Source organism: Rhipicephalus sanguineus, chromosome 8 (assembly GCF_013339695.2).
Source record: "Rhipicephalus sanguineus isolate Rsan-2018 chromosome 8, BIME_Rsan_1.4, whole genome shotgun sequence".
Lineage (NCBI taxonomy): Eukaryota > Metazoa > Arthropoda > Arachnida > Ixodida > Ixodidae > Rhipicephalus > Rhipicephalus sanguineus.
In genome coordinates, this window is record NC_051183.1 from 34,579,609 (window position 1) to 34,596,182 (window position 16,574).

General features: G+C 46.3%; 1 protein-coding gene across 6 annotated transcripts in view; it reads left to right on the forward strand.

Annotated features, from left to right (window-relative positions):
* LOC119401701 (pre-mRNA-processing factor 39) overlaps nt 1–14,145 on the forward strand; it is a 32,183-nt gene extending 18,038 nt beyond the window's left edge. For 5 of the 6 annotated variants that reach the window (XM_037668623.2, XM_037668625.2, XM_037668626.2 and 2 more), the window contains 5 exons: nt 342–401; nt 1,513–1,697; nt 5,386–5,460; nt 12,162–12,327; nt 13,667–14,145. In XM_037668623.2, coding sequence (XP_037524551.1) covers nt 342–401; nt 1,513–1,697; nt 5,386–5,460; nt 12,162–12,327; nt 13,667–13,729 — 549 coding nt within the window. In that variant the 3' untranslated portion in view covers nt 13,730–14,145. Of the gene's footprint in view, nt 1–341; nt 402–520; nt 1,045–1,512; nt 1,698–5,385; nt 5,461–12,161; nt 12,328–13,666 lie in introns of those variants that run through there. The other variant, XM_037668628.2, reaches the window with a different exon arrangement.
* The last annotated feature ends 2,429 nt before the right edge of the window (nt 14,146–16,574 follow it).

A 16,574-nucleotide genomic window follows, 5' to 3' on the forward strand; every position in this document is an offset into this window, starting at 1 on the left:
GCGACCACTCGGGCATTCCAGACGTGATTGTGAAGCCCTTCGGCTCTGGTATGTTGTCACTGAAATTAACACCTCTGTTGACGAGGTTTCATTTGGCACAAGCGTCTTCCTGCTGTTGTGTATATCACCCGGCTTGGAGATGTGACATCTTTGCTGGAGGTCAAGATTGGGACGAAGTGTTCGACAAGCGTGGAACATTTCGACGGGCTAAGCACGTCTGGTCTGAACGTGGCGGCGCATGGGTCCGTGATTTTCAGTGAGAGGGCTGTTGCTCAAAATCTCCGCGCCTTGCAGCACCAAGTCATAACCGGTTTGTTTTCTGTCTGGTCTTCTTCCGCCAGGTTCAGAAAAAGCTGGAAGACGCCAAGGAAGTCTTGAAGGAGGCCCTCGACCGGGAGCCGGTGAGTCGGTCAGGCACCGTTTTCCTCCGAATCTCGCTCAAGAAAATGCTGACAAGAGTTTTTTGCTTTCTTTTTTTTTTTCCTTCCTTCAATTTTTTCTTCTTTGTCTGCAACCACAGTGGTTTCAGTCGTCGAAGGCTGCCATCCCTCATCAACCCGGCGACTGGCGTTGTAAATTGCGAGCCCCATTGACTGTTTTTTGTAGCAACCTGACCAATAAGAAATCAACAGAGAGGCTCGATCGAGCGAATTTGGGGCACGGAAAGTAGCCCCTCGTTTTTGATTAGGGTGGTTTGCAGCAATAGCTGTGCTCGAGCATGCTGTGTTTTCAAGAAACGATGCTTCTTCACATAAGCCTCAGAATGTGAAAGGCCTAAGGTTGGAAGAAAAAAAAAAGATTGAGGCAAACTCCTTGGGCTGAAACTAGCCATGTGTTCTTTCTGTGTGTCCACCGAACCAACAGAGTGACACCTCCTTAGCCTCATTAGACTGTTCTTTGCATAGGCCTCAGAATATGAAAGGCCCAGGGTTGAGCACAAGATTGCTTGAGGCAAACACCTTGGGCTGAAGCTGTCTATATGTTCTTCCTGTGTGTCCAACAAACGAACAGAGTGACACTGCTGTTCCCGCTTATAGACTCTGAAACGGAAGGTGCAGGTCTCGCTACGCTCTAGGTGTCCATGGTCGGCCTAGCGCTAGGGCTTTTCAGGTAGGACAGTTGATTTTTCTCCCCTCTGCCCCGCAATACAACATGTGCGCGCACGTCTTCTGCGACTACAGCTGCAACCAACTCTCGGGGGTGCGAAGCGGAAGCTGGGGGCAGAGGAGTGAGTAAAAAAAAAAGAAAGAAAATCGAACGCCACTCGGCGCTCTCGTGCTGCTGCGTCGTTGACGCTCGTCTAACTGCTCGCGCTCTGTTCTCTTTCTCTCTTTTCTCCCCTCCCCTGATTCCCTGCCTCCACCCCACCGTGGCACAACCTCCGCACGGTTGTCAATAAAAACCGGTGTTTGCCATGCCGCCTACGGCTTCTGGTGGACCGGTATTGCTTCGGCTTTCTCAACCTGCTGCTTGCCACGATGGTCGTCTGCTGTTGGGACGCGACGGCGGCAGACGAACACGCGGCTCTACATGCAACTGGCCGACCTCGGATACGAGCAGTGCCCGCCAGACGAGACCCTGGTGCTGGAGGCCTTTGACCAGGCCATCGCCTGCACCCAGTTGCCGGCCGCCGACAAGCTCACCTTCCTCCAAAGAAAGCTGGAGTTCCTCGAGGACTTCGGCAGCGATGTGGCCAAGTGAGTGGTTCTTGACCCTTTGAGATGGGATTGTCGACAGATAGCGCTTTACATTTTGAACATCCCCCATTACAATTTCATTAGGACTAATTACTGTACCACACAGATTAACACATTATGGCATTATTTTTGTTGCTATAGAATATAGAGTGCCTTGAAATGATATATCAATTTCATGCATTTACAGACTGTTGTTCGTAGGTGGAGTTTTAAAGGGGTCATGAAAGGGCTGCTCTGTGCAGCTTGGCATCTTAGTAGAATAAATTTTGAGTGCCTGGCAGGTTCCAGGTATAAGATTGTCTGGTGCGGCCATGCCTCGCGGGGTCCTGCATATCCAATATGTTTCATAAGCTGTTCAGTATAAAGGTGGAACTGCATGCTGTGATTTCAGGCGTGATCAACGCGTGCCTGTTGGGATGCGAGCGTCATTTTTACACACGCCCAACAGGATTCATCGCAAAACCGCAACGGTGCATTTTGTTACTGAGTAGAAAAAAATGCCTTGTGCGGTGTGGCGGGTGCGCGTCAGCCAGTCAGAGTTCCGTGTGCAGTCACGTTGCGTTTGGTTTCTTCTAATGCCACCAGATGGCTCTGTGCTTTGCGCATCTTGACGGAACTTTTGCTCGGCAAAGCTGGCACACGCATTCGACAAAAATACATATTTGTAAACAAGCAGCTACTGCTGATCATGCGGGAGGTCCGTGGTCGCAGTTTTGCACAAAATGTGTCTGCTTGAAATGGAACTTAATAAATACACTTCAGGAAAAATTTTCAGTTTAACTGCATGAACATTATTTGTATTGTGGTCTGTAATTACAAGAATATATTATTTGCGCAAAAATGCGGACGATAAATGTTGTTAAGAGTTATGTTGCCTGGCAATTTGAGAAACGCGACGGAGAAGCGCCGCTGCACTGTTTTCACGCGGGTGCTCTTGCGTCGGCGGCAACTTGGGCGTTCGCCGCGCGTTGCATTTTTCGCTTGCAAAAAGCACGCCATGCGATTCTAGCTTGGGACCCTGCAACACTTTTAGGGGCGAAGCTCCTTAAAGCGGCACCTGTTCGTCCCTCGTAGTTGTCGTAGTCGTAGTGCGTAACCAGTCGTAACGCTAGTACCAGATCTTGACCTCCAAGGTGGTGCCGGTGAGAGATTTTTCCTGTGCGTTGTTGAACAATAAAAAATTCACAGCGTGCGCGTTAACTAAAAGCCGAATTCTGTCTCTCATTCCCCATTAGCAGCCATTGGCATGTTCCAGTAGGAAACGTTAGTAGAAGTAGAAGTGTAAGTGTTAGCTAAAAGCCAACTTCTTCTGTCTCTCATTCCCATTAGCAGCCATTGTTTACCTCCAAGGTAGTGCCTGGTGAGATTTCTCCTGTGCGTGATTAAACAAAATTTTGTTCAAAACGCCGTTGATTGATGAAATAAACCAATGAAAGACGCCAGATGTTTTGTAAAAGCAAAACGAAAGAACGCCAGATGTTTCTAAAGCAAAACGAAAAGACGCCAGCTGCTTAACGAAAGACGCCAGATGTTTTCTAAAGCAATGGTTTTCTAAACAATGAAAATTCACAGCGTACATGTAAAATTAAAGTGAGCTGCAAGTCGTCATAACTCTCATCGAACCTTTAGTATAAACGCGCCCGATCTCACGTCGGTGATGATGTACTGGGCAGAATTCACGGAAGATTCACAGTTTACCGATGAACCTCCGCAGCTTCGCCCACTCATCATCATTCACTCCGTGGATATGCTGTGATTTTTTTCAGCATAGTCAGAAAACACTCGGATCAGTAGTTGCGGCTCCTGAGAACACGCGAGCCAAACATAATAGCGCAGTACGTGTCCTGGGATTTACAATTGGTTCTCAAAGTCGGCTAGAAATCATTCCCTCTGCTCTCGACAGATGACGCCATAAACCCAAATGACGGCGGCTTAGACCCGAAGTCCACGACCATTAACTGATTTGAGTGTCATGAGCTGCACAGTTACCGTGGCCGCCACGGGATGCCGCCACATGCCCGCGCACACAGTTGCGGTCACACTGAAAGTAAGCCGCGTGTTCAAAAAAAAAAAAAAAGAGTGCTCAAGGTCATGACGCTTGCTGTCGAAGGAATGCATCTTGTTGCCCCCTTGTCATCTCCTTCCCTGCGTAGCTTTCAGCGCGCTTGCTAGTACAAACGAGAGAGAAAGTGCTTGAAGCATGCGAGCGCAAATCCCTGTAACTCTGCTCATACTTGACGGATTCCAAAAAATTTTGCAGCAGTCCATTTGAAAGGCAATGAGCTAGCTCTTTTGATGAAGCCGTTTGATGATTACAGTAGAACCCCGCTGTTACGTTCCTCACTGCTGCGTTTTCCCGGCTGTTACATCGTTTTCCGCCGGTCCCGGCATAGCTCCCATAGGATATAATGTATTGGGAACCCCGCTGTTACGTCGTAACTGTCGGACCGTTCCCGTATGATACGTCGCGAAGTGCGCTCGGAGCCGACCGAGTGACTACCGAAGAGGGCGGTCATTGGTGCATTTTCACACAGCTTGGCCTGGTTTGACCGTAACATTAGCCGCATGAGAGGTGCAAGCAATAGGATCTTTCGATTGATGCAAACAAATGCGTCGCCTTCGAGATTCGTATTGCAAAGATGGCGTCTATGACGTAATTGCTCGCGAAAGCAAGGCCTTCGAGAATGGCATTTACAATTGACAAAAGCATAGCCTTTGAGATTTGTATTTCACAAACATGGCGTCTATGACGTAATTGCTTGCGAAAGCAAGGCCTTCGAGATTGGCATTCACTTCTGCCATCGCGTTGGCGTAGACTCATCATCATCGTTAGTTCGAGCTGGTTGGAGCTCGCATGGTCGTGCGCGCGGTTCGCGGTCGGACTCGCCGCGCTGGTCATGATTGCGTGTGCTTAGTTCTTTCATGCCTACAGCTGTTGGTGTTAAAAAAATCACATAAGTTGATTACATTTCTGTGGATGAGGCCGTCCCCAGCTCCGCGTTTCTATCCATCGACTAGATTGTGGCTGAGCACGCCAATTTTCGTGCTGCTCGTAAGCATTGAAATAAAATTCTGTACCACTAAATATTTCGTTGTTTTTCTTGTTTTTCGGCTCTTGCGTTTCCCGTCTTTTACGTTTATTTTCTACAGTCCCTTCAAAAACGTATCAGCGGGGTTCTACTGTACTTGGAAAAGTGTTGCAGGGCCCCTTTAATGCACAACGGATATCTTATTAACCGTTGCATGCAATCTCCGATATAACGGAAACATCATGCCGTACTGGCAATTTGTATGTCCATAAAACTTAATCGGGGTGTGTTACTCAATATAACCATAGGGTTGTAAATGCTTCTGCAACTATTGAACAAGGGCCTGTATAACTGCAACTAGACGTTAATCATATTTGGCATTGACATGCAGTGGTCAACTTCGATGCCACATTATTAGTATGCCATCATAGATTCTAGACCTTACAACCGCAGATGCAAACATAGCAAAAGAAAAAGAAATGCTGGTAGACATGACTGAATATTTTTAATGGGCTGTCATTTCAGAGCGTAGATGTGAAAACGTAACTAATCGGGGGTGTATCATTAAGATTTGTACTGTATAAAGGTGGGTGGCTTTGGGATGTCATTTGACGCCCTCCAGGTACTGATGCAGGCTTCGTTTTGTCCTTTCATCCCAGGGTTCAAGAAGCCTTTGACGAGTATTCCAAGGCAGCCAAGGCGCAAGAGGTGGCGCAGAAGAAGAGGCCAGCGGAGTGAGTTGGCATTTTTCTTTACGCTCTGGAGCACTGCATGGTCCTGCTTTTCTTTTGCGATGAAATGAAATTTCACTTTGGGTAAATTCATTACGAGTAAGTAGCATATACAGTGCAGACCACTTATAACGTAACCGCATATAGTGCAGGACCGGTTATAGTGCGGTCTTTTTCGACTCCTGTTTACCCTCCCATAGAACCGCATGTATACGCATACCGCTTATTGTGCAGTCCCCCAAGATGAAATACCGTTTATAATGCGGTGGCGGGAAAATATTTCTGAGAAACGCGGTAACGAGTGCGGTTCTCAAAGGAGGTACGCCGCTGGGGAGGGAGCGACGAGGTCGTTGCGAAGGGCGACGGCACGCACAGTGAACGAACGAGGGGCGGAGGAAGGAAAAAGACCGCGGCAGCGCTGTGCGGGCTCGCCAAGTGGGGAAGGGTGGTGGTTGCCTAGGCGACGGAGTAGCCTTTGCACCGGCGGCGGCAAGGCACCGCGGTCGCTTGCCGGCAGCGCGTTCCGCGTGGAACGTACGATCGCGTCCTCATCAAGTGCGCTTTAAAGTAAGTTTCCTGTCGGGAAAAGCGTCGTCGTTATCACACCTGCTAAAGATATCGCGTTTGCTACCTCGTCCGCAAATTGAAAAGTTTTGCGGCTTCATGACGCGAGCTTTCGCCTTTTCTGCCAGTGCGCGGACTTAAACGAGCTTGGCGGGCTTTTGTCGCCGTTGATCTCCCGGCCGCGAACACAAACTTCGTATCACGCGCGCTGTTCTTGGGTTAGTGTTTGAGTGCGATAATTTCGACGTCCGATCTTCATGTTGTCTTAGACAAACTTCCCGCGACAACATGCTGAACCGCAGGCTAGGCCTAATCAGTGTTGGTTGCTTTTCGGTAGCGGTCGCGGGCGATAAAAGTTGCGATTTGGTGCGGAATCAACGAAACTTTTTGCGATGGCTGCACTTGAAGGGATGGGAATCATATCGTTAATGCAAACGAGGGCATGGTTGGCACATGCAACTCTCGAATGGTGGTTCCGGATTCGATTGCAATGTCTTGGACATCGCGTGCGCGCCCGTGAAATCGAACGATCGGTATCGCTCAGCACGTGAAATTTCGGTCGCGATTCTTGTTTCTGTGTAATGCGCATACCTCGAGGTGGCCTGAAACGTAGTCGGCGAATTTCCGCGATGGCACTTTGTTTTGTTTCCTTTTTTCCCCCGTGTCCATAGTGCGGGTCTTGGCGGTTAATTTTTGAACATTCGGAGATTTAAGTGGTTGTAAGCGCCCCATATCGCATATGTCGATTATCGGACACGCGAGGCTACATGCTCAACACGTTTTGCGCAAGTGCAGCCTTCGAAGAAGTTTGTTTTGGTTATAGTGCGGTACCGCTTATAGTGCGGATATTCGCGACTCCGGCGACTTACGTTATAAGCGGTCTATACTGTACCACTAAAGCAATCTTGGCAAGGCTGCGTGGGCTGGTGAAGGTATAGTTTTCTTGTTAGCGGCCTTTGTACAGCACTTAAGGGGGGACATGGTTTTTAGAGATAACATAGGTTATTTTTTGGCCAAATTAGATGAAACTGCACTGCTTTGTTCAGTTTTTTTAGCTTTATTTAACTATCCAGTTATATTTTACACAGGTCAATTATTTCCAGAGATAATTAGTAATCTCATTCTATTGTTTGCTGAAACAATAAAAAATTATCTATGCAACATAACATCATTATAAACCCATATATAGATACCAGAAAGCCTAAGGAGAGCAACGCTACAAGTTGATTGGAAATCGAACAACTACTTCTCAATTTACAGCACTAATGAGTTCATGGCCTACACCTAGCCAAAAACAAGAAAATTTTAAACTAATATAAAAAAATGGAATTGCAGATTGAAAATCTGCTTGCAGCATTGCTTTCTATGCACATTTAGCTAGGTTGTGCAAAAAGAATTGTAGCTCTAGCTGTCCTAGGTCGACTTTTAGAGAAGAAGCAAACAAGGGAAGTGGCCAAAATCCATGTTTTGAGAAAATGAGCAAAAAAGGTTAAAACTTTATTTAGCATTACAGAATTAAAAATATCAAAGGCACACATACTTTTAGTGATTAATATGCACCAGGCATATCATCAGACTGATTGTTAGCATGAGCATGCCTTTTTTTCAAGTTCTGCTGCAAGTTTCAAGTTCTGCTGCAACGAGGCCGCTTATCAGTTCAATGACGGTACCGACGCCAATATGTGACGAGTGTCCGCGTGTCATCCACGATCCGTCGTATGACACGGCTATGTTTCCCGGGTTGTCCACGTTGAGTTTCGCGTAGATGTCGCGAACCGAACTCGCGCACTCACTCATGAGTTTCGAGGCAACAAGAGTAGCGGCAGGTGTTAGCTTCTTCTTCACGTACGCCTGCCACGTTTTCGTGTGGAGGCCGCGACGCGATATGTTCATCATTGCGAATATGTCGTTGAAAGCAGTCTGCCTGTTGCCAGTAGCCTGCATTGGGCGGGTGGCGAGCACGTTTACTGTGAATGGATTTATTTTCTGCTGTCCGTTGACGCGCGGCGAACTCCACTTTGACGACCCGTCACCGTAGTTCACACTCTAGCTCAAGCTTGACGGCAAGGCCGTATTCCCGCTCGCCTCTCCTGATCTCGGTGTCTCCGTTGTAAATATTGCACTTTAAATGCAATATTATCAAAGAATTTACCGCCTCCAAGTCCAGGATGGTGAAGGTCGTTTTATCAGATGGGGGACCCCCGGCGTCCGCGCGTTTAGCGATAAGGCTGCGCTTCCGTTCCGTCGCCGCAACAGATGAAATCTCTTGCAGCTTCACTTCTGCCTTCTTCTTCTTGTCTTCTATCTGTTGGGGCTGCAGAATTTGTGTGTCGTGACGCACTAGGCCGCTTTCCGCGACGTTGTCGGCAACTGACGGGCTCGTAGGACTAGCGTCCGTTAGGCCTACCGCGCTGGCGTCGACGGCCGCTGCGAGTTCGTCATCCTCGTTGTTCTGGGTCGTTGCGGGGCGCTTCCTGAAGTTCTCGGCTAGCGATCGCCTCACCCGCTTTTCGAATTTGTGTTTGGTGCGGAACTTCTTGATGACAGGACCCATAGCTGTAGGCAGTCGACAACACCAGGACAAAATAGCGCACGCTCACGCGCGTCTCGGCGGTGAAGCAGACGCCGCAAACGCCGCTTGGCGAATCGGATGCCTAGATTTTGTCACGTGCCCCAAGCAGCCAATAGAATCGCGCGCTTGTACTTCTCGATGACGCGTTTTTGCTAGAAAACCAATGAGCAAGGCGAGCCAGCGGTGGCGGGAAATTGAAGATGAAAAACGGCTCTTCCAAACGAGATCAAGATGGCCACGATAGTCCGTGTGTACCGGCAACGGTTCCGCGCGGAAAGAGCGCGATTTTAGCGTCAATTTGCGCTCAGACAAACCTCATATTGGTGTTACAGATTGATTTTACGGCGGAAATAATGAAAATAGAAGCTACAAACTTAGCAGACTTGTGCAAAAATAGATATAGATTCCGAAAATGTCAGCTTCAAAAAGTCGATTTTTTTTCGCGATTTTCGGCCTTCTAAGACCCGTGTCCCCCCTTAAGCAGATGATGTGCATTGTTGCTATGACTTAGATCTAGGCACACCACCTCCAAGATGTTTAGCGCTACGTAATTTATCGGTATAATATAATTGCCTTGTGTTCCAAAGGAGCCAGACAGTTGACACAACAAGTTCTGGGAACAATTATTGAGCCAGTGTGGGCAAAATATGAAAAAATACTTTGAAATCTGCAACGTTGCACACTGGCACTGAGGTTTAAGCATGAAATTCACGAAATTGAACTTTACGTTCATTTTATAATTTGATTAAAAGACCATGATGTCAAAATTAACATTAGTAAATGAAGCTACATACAAGTGATCAATCTAAACTTTTTTATTTCGGTGCCCCTTTAATGTCATTACAGTTAAGCTGTACTTCCCGTATGGAAATAGCTGTTATATCTGAAATCCATTGTATATATGTTGTGATGAGAAACAAACATTCAGTTGACGTTAACTAAGATTAAGGGGAGACGCAGGTCTTGGAACGGTCAAAAATGGTCAAAAAATCGATTTTTCGCAAAGCTTATTTTCGAGGCATTTGTACTTCTGAGCACCTACTCTCAAATTGCTAACGCTAAATTCGGTCGGGAAACGCGATAAAATCGGCTTTCAAAGCACCCCGGCAGCACTAAAATGTCCCCAAAAGGACGAAATTTGTTCGAACTTCCCGCGCGCGCCATGAGCGTTGCAGCGGGCCGAGCGCCGCCATCTTGGGCTAGATTTGAAGCTGTTTTCTTTGTGCACATTTTGCGCCATCTCAAAATGGCGTCGCTCAAGCAGAACGGCCGCCGTCGCGGGTTTTCTGAAGGTCGTTTCCAGGCCACTGATTGGCTCTCACGCGGCGCGCTTTTCAAGCGCGCCTTTCCGAGTCTCCCATTGGCTGGCGCGACCGACACGTCATTTTTTTTTTCTTTGTGTTTAGTTCTCCGCCGTGGCTGTCCGTTTGTGTGCGCCTGCTTTTGCGATCGTGCGTGTTTCTCGACGGACCGTGTCTCTACTTTGTGCCGGTAGTTTTTCCACGCGATCGAGATGCCTGGAGACTCTCGTCTGAAACCATCGACGCAACGAGCTTTTGGAAGCCGTAAAAAACGGGCTTGGAACAAGAAGGCGCCGGCTACAAGTGCACCGTCGGCAGCGGAGTTGGAGTCGCGGCCGGACCCTTTGGACCTGCCGGGAACTTCAACTGACGACACCGTGGGACCAAGTTCGACTAGCGAAACACTTCGGGTTGATGCCGCGTACTACTCAACGGCGGAGCAGGCGCAGCGAGTTGAGAGATCGGCGCAAACGAAGACCGTTCTGTCTGGAAAGTCGGCTACCCAGCGCAAGTTCGACCTTCTTGGAGTAAGCGCGGAGTGCCAGACCGGTGACGCCGGGACCGATTTTTTGCTCGTCGATATGAAAGTTTTGAATAACTTTTTTGCACAAGCGAAGTGCGACAAATGCGACGCAAAAAGTCTCAGCGTGAGGAAGGCAACGGACAAGGAGTACGGCCTTGCGGTAAAGCTTATTTTTTCTTGCAGCAGTTGTGATTTCGAGAAGAAGCAATTTTCTTCTCCGAGAGTGAGCGGAACTGCCACCATCACTCCCTTCGAAGTCAACATGAGGGCCATGAAGGGGATACAGATGATAGGCAAAGGTGTTACTGCCCTTTCGGACTTTTGTGCGTGTATGAACCTTTCGCACCGAGGCTTGCACCACAAGACGTTTCAGGGACACCTAAAAAGTTTAGTGAAAGCCTGCGAAAACACAGCGACTGAAAGTGAAGCTGCTAGTGTGGCAGTAATAAAAGAGCTGTATACAGACTTCCTGAACCCCATAGGGAACATCGATGTTGTGTTCGACGGCTCATGGATGACGCGAGGTCGGAGCTCACACATAGGTGTGGGCTGCATCATTGAGCTCTACACTGGCCTTGTAATTGACCATGTTGTTTACTCAAACTTTTGTCTCGGCTGTGCCCTGGGACCACAGCCTAGAAAAAGACTCTCTGCGTTTACGCAAGGCAAATGCAACTCATCTGAAGAGCACCAACACAAAAAAGACTCTTGCAAGGAGACACAAAACGGGTGCAACTGAAGATTACAGTCCTGGACTACTTTGAAGGTATTCTCTCAAGCATAGCAACCTATTACCCAGGGTAACATGCTGCCTAACATCTAGAAGGTTCTTCCTAAAGACTGAAAAGACATGAGCAGCCAGTCGCTTGAGCCTCATACCCCATGGCTTTTCCAGAACCCCCCAGCCGCTTGTCATGGTGGGGTTTTGATCATGCTTTGCACATTGGAAAATTTTTTTAGATATGATTCCTTGGGTGGAACAAGACACTTTCTGTTTTGTTTTGAAGGGAAACAGATGGGGAACATGTGAATAAAATTTATGGTTAAAGGTTCCTTTTAGAAATTTATACAGTGCGTGTCAATCTTCAATCGCGATTTTCTCAGCTTCACATTTTTTGCCAACTTGACCAGCCTTACGGATCTTTTCATTATGTTTTTGTAAGGTAATTTTGATAAATTTTATACCGTTGAATTCGTAAGAAATAGGACTGTGGAGCTATGCTATTTTTTTGTGGCTAAGATGAACATATGAAATTTTGTGAACAATAATGTGAGCTAATTGCATTTCAAGATTACACAATGTCAATACAATTGAAAGTTCTTATATGATGATATATCTCAGTGACAATATAAATAGCATAGCTCCACATGGCAGGTCTTTGGCTACAGCTGCATCTTAAACAGAACCTAAAAATACTGAGGGAAAGTGTCTTAATGACCCGTAAGAAATTACCTAATTAGATTTCACTTATGCTCTCACAATTTGATAACTAATTGAAGTACATGAAAACTAATTATATTTTTGAAAACAGGAGGAAGAAATACATATACACACCCAATTTCATTACAATATCTCCAATAATAAAACTTTTCGTTTCGAGACCAGTGTCTCCCCTTAAAGGAACATTTGTAAGTTACTGATCCCGTATTCGCAGACCTCTGCACATGTTGCTGGGCCTACAAATTAAATCTTTGCTGTGTGTGAATGTCTGTGGTTAGAACATTTTTTTTTTTGTCTTGCCAGAGAGCCGCAGGAGACGCCAGAGAAGAAGCCAAAGACGGCGGAGCTGAACGGAGCCGATGCAGCGGCCGCATCTGCAGCACAAGCGATAGCCGCAGCCACGTCAAGCGCAGCAGCCGATGCAGCGGCCCAGTACAACTATGCCCAGCAGTGGGGCAGCTACCCACAGGTACTTGCACGACTCTTCTCTTAATTATAATAGTAACGGCTATATTTTTGATGTGAGGTTATAAAGGTACCGTCAGAGAAAGGTGCAGAAACAGCATACATAAGTCAATTCACTCAAACCTCAATATAATGAACACGGATATAACGAATTATCGGTTATAACGAAGTAAATGAAAAAATAGTCTTGTCATAGGTACATTGTTACGAATATACGTTTATAACGAATATTCGGATATAATGAAGTTATTTTCGTGTCAAATGCAAATTCGTTATAATGAGGTTTTAGTGTATCCACAGCAGCTTGTTCTGCGAATGTGAGACACCTGTGCATGTACAGTAGAACCTCGTTTATACATTCCCGTTTTGTGCAATTACCCAGTGCCAATGTTTGCAATATTGTTATTAAGCGAAACTGTGCAATTTTTTAGTGAATTCAAATTATATGTTTTCCCTAGGCTCGTGCAAATATTCGAGCGCTTCGAATATTTGAACGAATATTGCAGTATTCGAATTTGCTTCGATTCGAATTTAAATTATTGGAAATTTCAAACTATTCGAAATGAACTAATAGGTGCGTGTTAGCCCGCATGTAACCCCCTGCAAAGGTGATTTCACTGCAGTGGAGGGGTGCTATACCGTGAATACAGCTTTCCAGGAAAACTCAGCATTGCCGCAAAGCCCCACTGCAAGGTTAAATGAACACATTACCCTCACATCGATTCGTCATTTTTTAAGTTTAAATGTTGTTATACCGACCTATATGCTCTAAGTATAGTAAGTTTTAAAACGTAACATATTTTACAGGTTATCACTAGCATTCTACCGAAAGTCAAATCCTGCTACAATTCAAAGTTCCTTCCATTTCCTTTGAACCAAAAAGAATGACATTCGCACACGTCTTGTTTCAATTAAAAAAATATATATTGTGCAGGTTAGTTGGGTCATGACAAATATGCTCATTTTTCTTTACAATATGTGATATATACTATTTGAATTCGATTCGCAATTATTCGACCAAATCGCTATTCGCTTCGAACCTAAAATGTACTATTCGCACAGGCCTAGTTTTCCCACATGGTATGTCTTTCCCGCGTACTTTTTTTTTTTTTTTTCGGGAACGTATGAATGAGCGTCGTGGCATAACATTGCAAAAATCAGGACAGTGAACACAAGACTCGGCATGTGTTCACTGACCCCTTTTTTTCTTTTTGCACTGTTCTGCCACAATATTCGTGAACCAAGTAACCTAAGAACCCCTGTGTGAACGAGGTTCTACCGTAATCTCGAATTTGATGTGACACCTGCAAAACATCGCGGCATTGTTTCGTCTTTTTTCGCAGGCCTACAACTACCAGCAAGCGTGGAACGCCTACCCCGCCAGTTCGTACTACCCGACGCATTGATCAGCAAGCGCCTGCGCTGCTGCGTAGCAAGAGAGACTGCCATTACTTGTACATAAGATCCCGCACGCATTTAGCCACCACTCCCCCCTAGTTGTCTTCGCAAAGTCAACGCCCCCATCAGGCCCCACCCCACGCGACTTGTTCTTGCCTCGACCTTCGTTGGCAGGCACGTCCGAACAGCGAAGACCTAGCCGCTGGACATGGCTTGCGTCGAGGCTGCGGGAAAGTAGCTGGGACGGTTACGTGTTTATATTTTGCGTTTCACTCGAGCACCTCCACTATGTTCACCCCCTCCATTCCCCTCTCATTTCTTTGGTGTCTCGGTATTTCCAGTGTTGTCGCGAGCTGTACACTTTCAAAGGAACACAAGGAAGGAAACTGTCGCATCTTACAATAAAGTGTTCTATCTTGTGTAATTCGAGTGTGTCACTGCTCTTCAGTGTGTTGTCTACACTTGCAGCATTTCCTGCAACTGCCCAGTTTCACTATAATCAAGTCGCGTCTGACACTGTATAGTTAGCACCACTAGACACCATGTATTTTTAAGCTCTGTGCCATGAAGTGTGTTGATCCACGTTTTCACTATAACGTATTTTCACTCCTACCACAAAGGAAGACCAAGGAAGTAAACTTTTGTTGATGTCATATGGTTGACTAGAACATGGTTTTTTTGCGGGCATATTTTTCTAATTGTGCACTGCTGAATCTTGTGTCCAGAGCATACGTGACGAAAGAGCGTGCATGCGAGTACCCTGGGCCATCGCACCATTATCACATTGTGCAATGTGCACTATACAACTGGCGTAATTTCATATTTCACGCCGCTCGTGCCTTGCATCTGCATTCACTTGCCATATTTTCTCGCGTATAACCCGCTCCTGCACCTAGCCGGTACCCCCCAAGAATAAACCGGTGAAAAACAATAAGGTTCTTGCATATTTCCATGAAGCCAACCTGCACAGCGAAATTCGTACCTAACCTGCACCCCGATTTTAGCTCCAAAATTTCTGTATACATATCTTGTGCAGGTTATACGTTAGTTTTTAGTGTTTTTCGGTGACATAAATTTCGGCTCATACGAATATTTTTCGTGACCCCGTGAGATTCGTATCATTGAGATTTTACTGTACTTGGCATAAAAAGCCAAATTTCAGTCTAACGAAATTTTAATATAACGAAGTAAATTGCTGTATTTACTGACTTTGTTATGTTAATGTATGACTGTGCCTTTGTAATATCAGACGCTATAAGCATACACAGCAGTTTTGGTGGGGGAAAAAGTTGCCAATCTGATCTGTGTGAACAAAACAAGTGATGCTTCTATTGGGCGAGTAAATTAAAAGCCGACCAGGAATAAAAAAACGAACTGATGTTTCGGTTTCAACATGGGAACCTTGTTCCTAATGTGAATAAAGACGTTTCAGTTCCCGCAGAGGAACCTTGTTCATGTGAACAAAGTGCCAATGTGGGAACTGAAACGTTTGTTTGTTTTTATTATTTGTGGTCTGCGTTGAATTTCAACTTCTTACAATAATTCCTCCTCCGTACTAGACAGGTTCCAGCAAACTATTGACTTGAAAGGGCGTCTCGTTGATATTTTTTTCTCAATCGCTTGTGCCATAATTAAGACGGTATTAAGGCTCATAGTAGTTGAGGAGAATGGCTTAGTACTTTAGCTACCCAGGGTTCTTGCAACATGCACTTAAAATCCAGCCACTTCGCGAACACTTTCGAAACAGCGAAGCTTTTGCCCGTCATTCATCAGACTATATTGTACGTCTACGTTTTTCAAGTCTTCGCTTCGCTGACGCTTAGTTTCGGCCTCCCTTGCGCGAACATCGCGGTTGGCTCGGCGATGACATGCCCGTTCTCGCGTCAGCTCTCCCTGACGCTCACATCGGGTGGCTTCAATGGAGAACGAGGAATGTTCGCCATTCTGAAAGCGCAAACTCGTGAACAATGACACGCTATTTTACACTCCACTGTGCCTCACTGTCTCAAGATGGGGCATCTTGGCACATTTCTCAAAGGTTCACCCCTCAACATCCTCCGCCCTTGCACCTTGCAGCACGGCGCAGCCCTCCCCTTCCTAGCGATCCCAACTCTCGCCACACTGCAAGGCCAAAGGCCACGTGATCATTTCTACGCCGATGCAGACATGAAAGCCTCGACTACGAACAGCTTCGCTGTTAAAAAACGCCAGGCCTGCGCGGACCACGCAGCACAGCCGCAGTGAAAGCTGGCAGAGTGGTTTTTCTAGAGCCTGTCATAAACTATCTTGGGGCTACTAATACTAGTACACTTGCAGGGTATCCACTATGCCGCAAATTATATTTTTAAAGTAGGGAAGCACCCACTATGCCATTATTCGTCATTCTGTGGAGAAGCAATGTACTCGCTACACATCTTTAAGACATTATATGCACTTTGTTGATGCTGTGGCTGATGATGAATTACGGCTGAGGCCTTTGTAGTGGGTGGGAAGCTTTAAACCAGACTCTCGTTGCGCAGTTAGCATTGTGTGACGCCTGGTTGTTATTTTACTCTTCTACCATGCTACATTACGTATGTTAACATGATTCTTTACACGACATGACGCCTGTATGGGTCTCTTTGCAAAGGAGTTTCAAGCACCAGCGTGGCCCTGTGGCAGAATAGTTGCCAGCCACACAGAGGGCCCGGGTTCAAATCCCATCCGATCCTGGATATTTTTCTCTTTTTCGTTGTTTTTTTTTCTCGTTTTGCGCAATAGCAGTTACGGACACTAGCGGTGGCAGCGGACAACTACGGTGCCAAAATCAGCTATTGTGATCACGTAACAGCTTTCGTTGTAAACTTCTTGCAG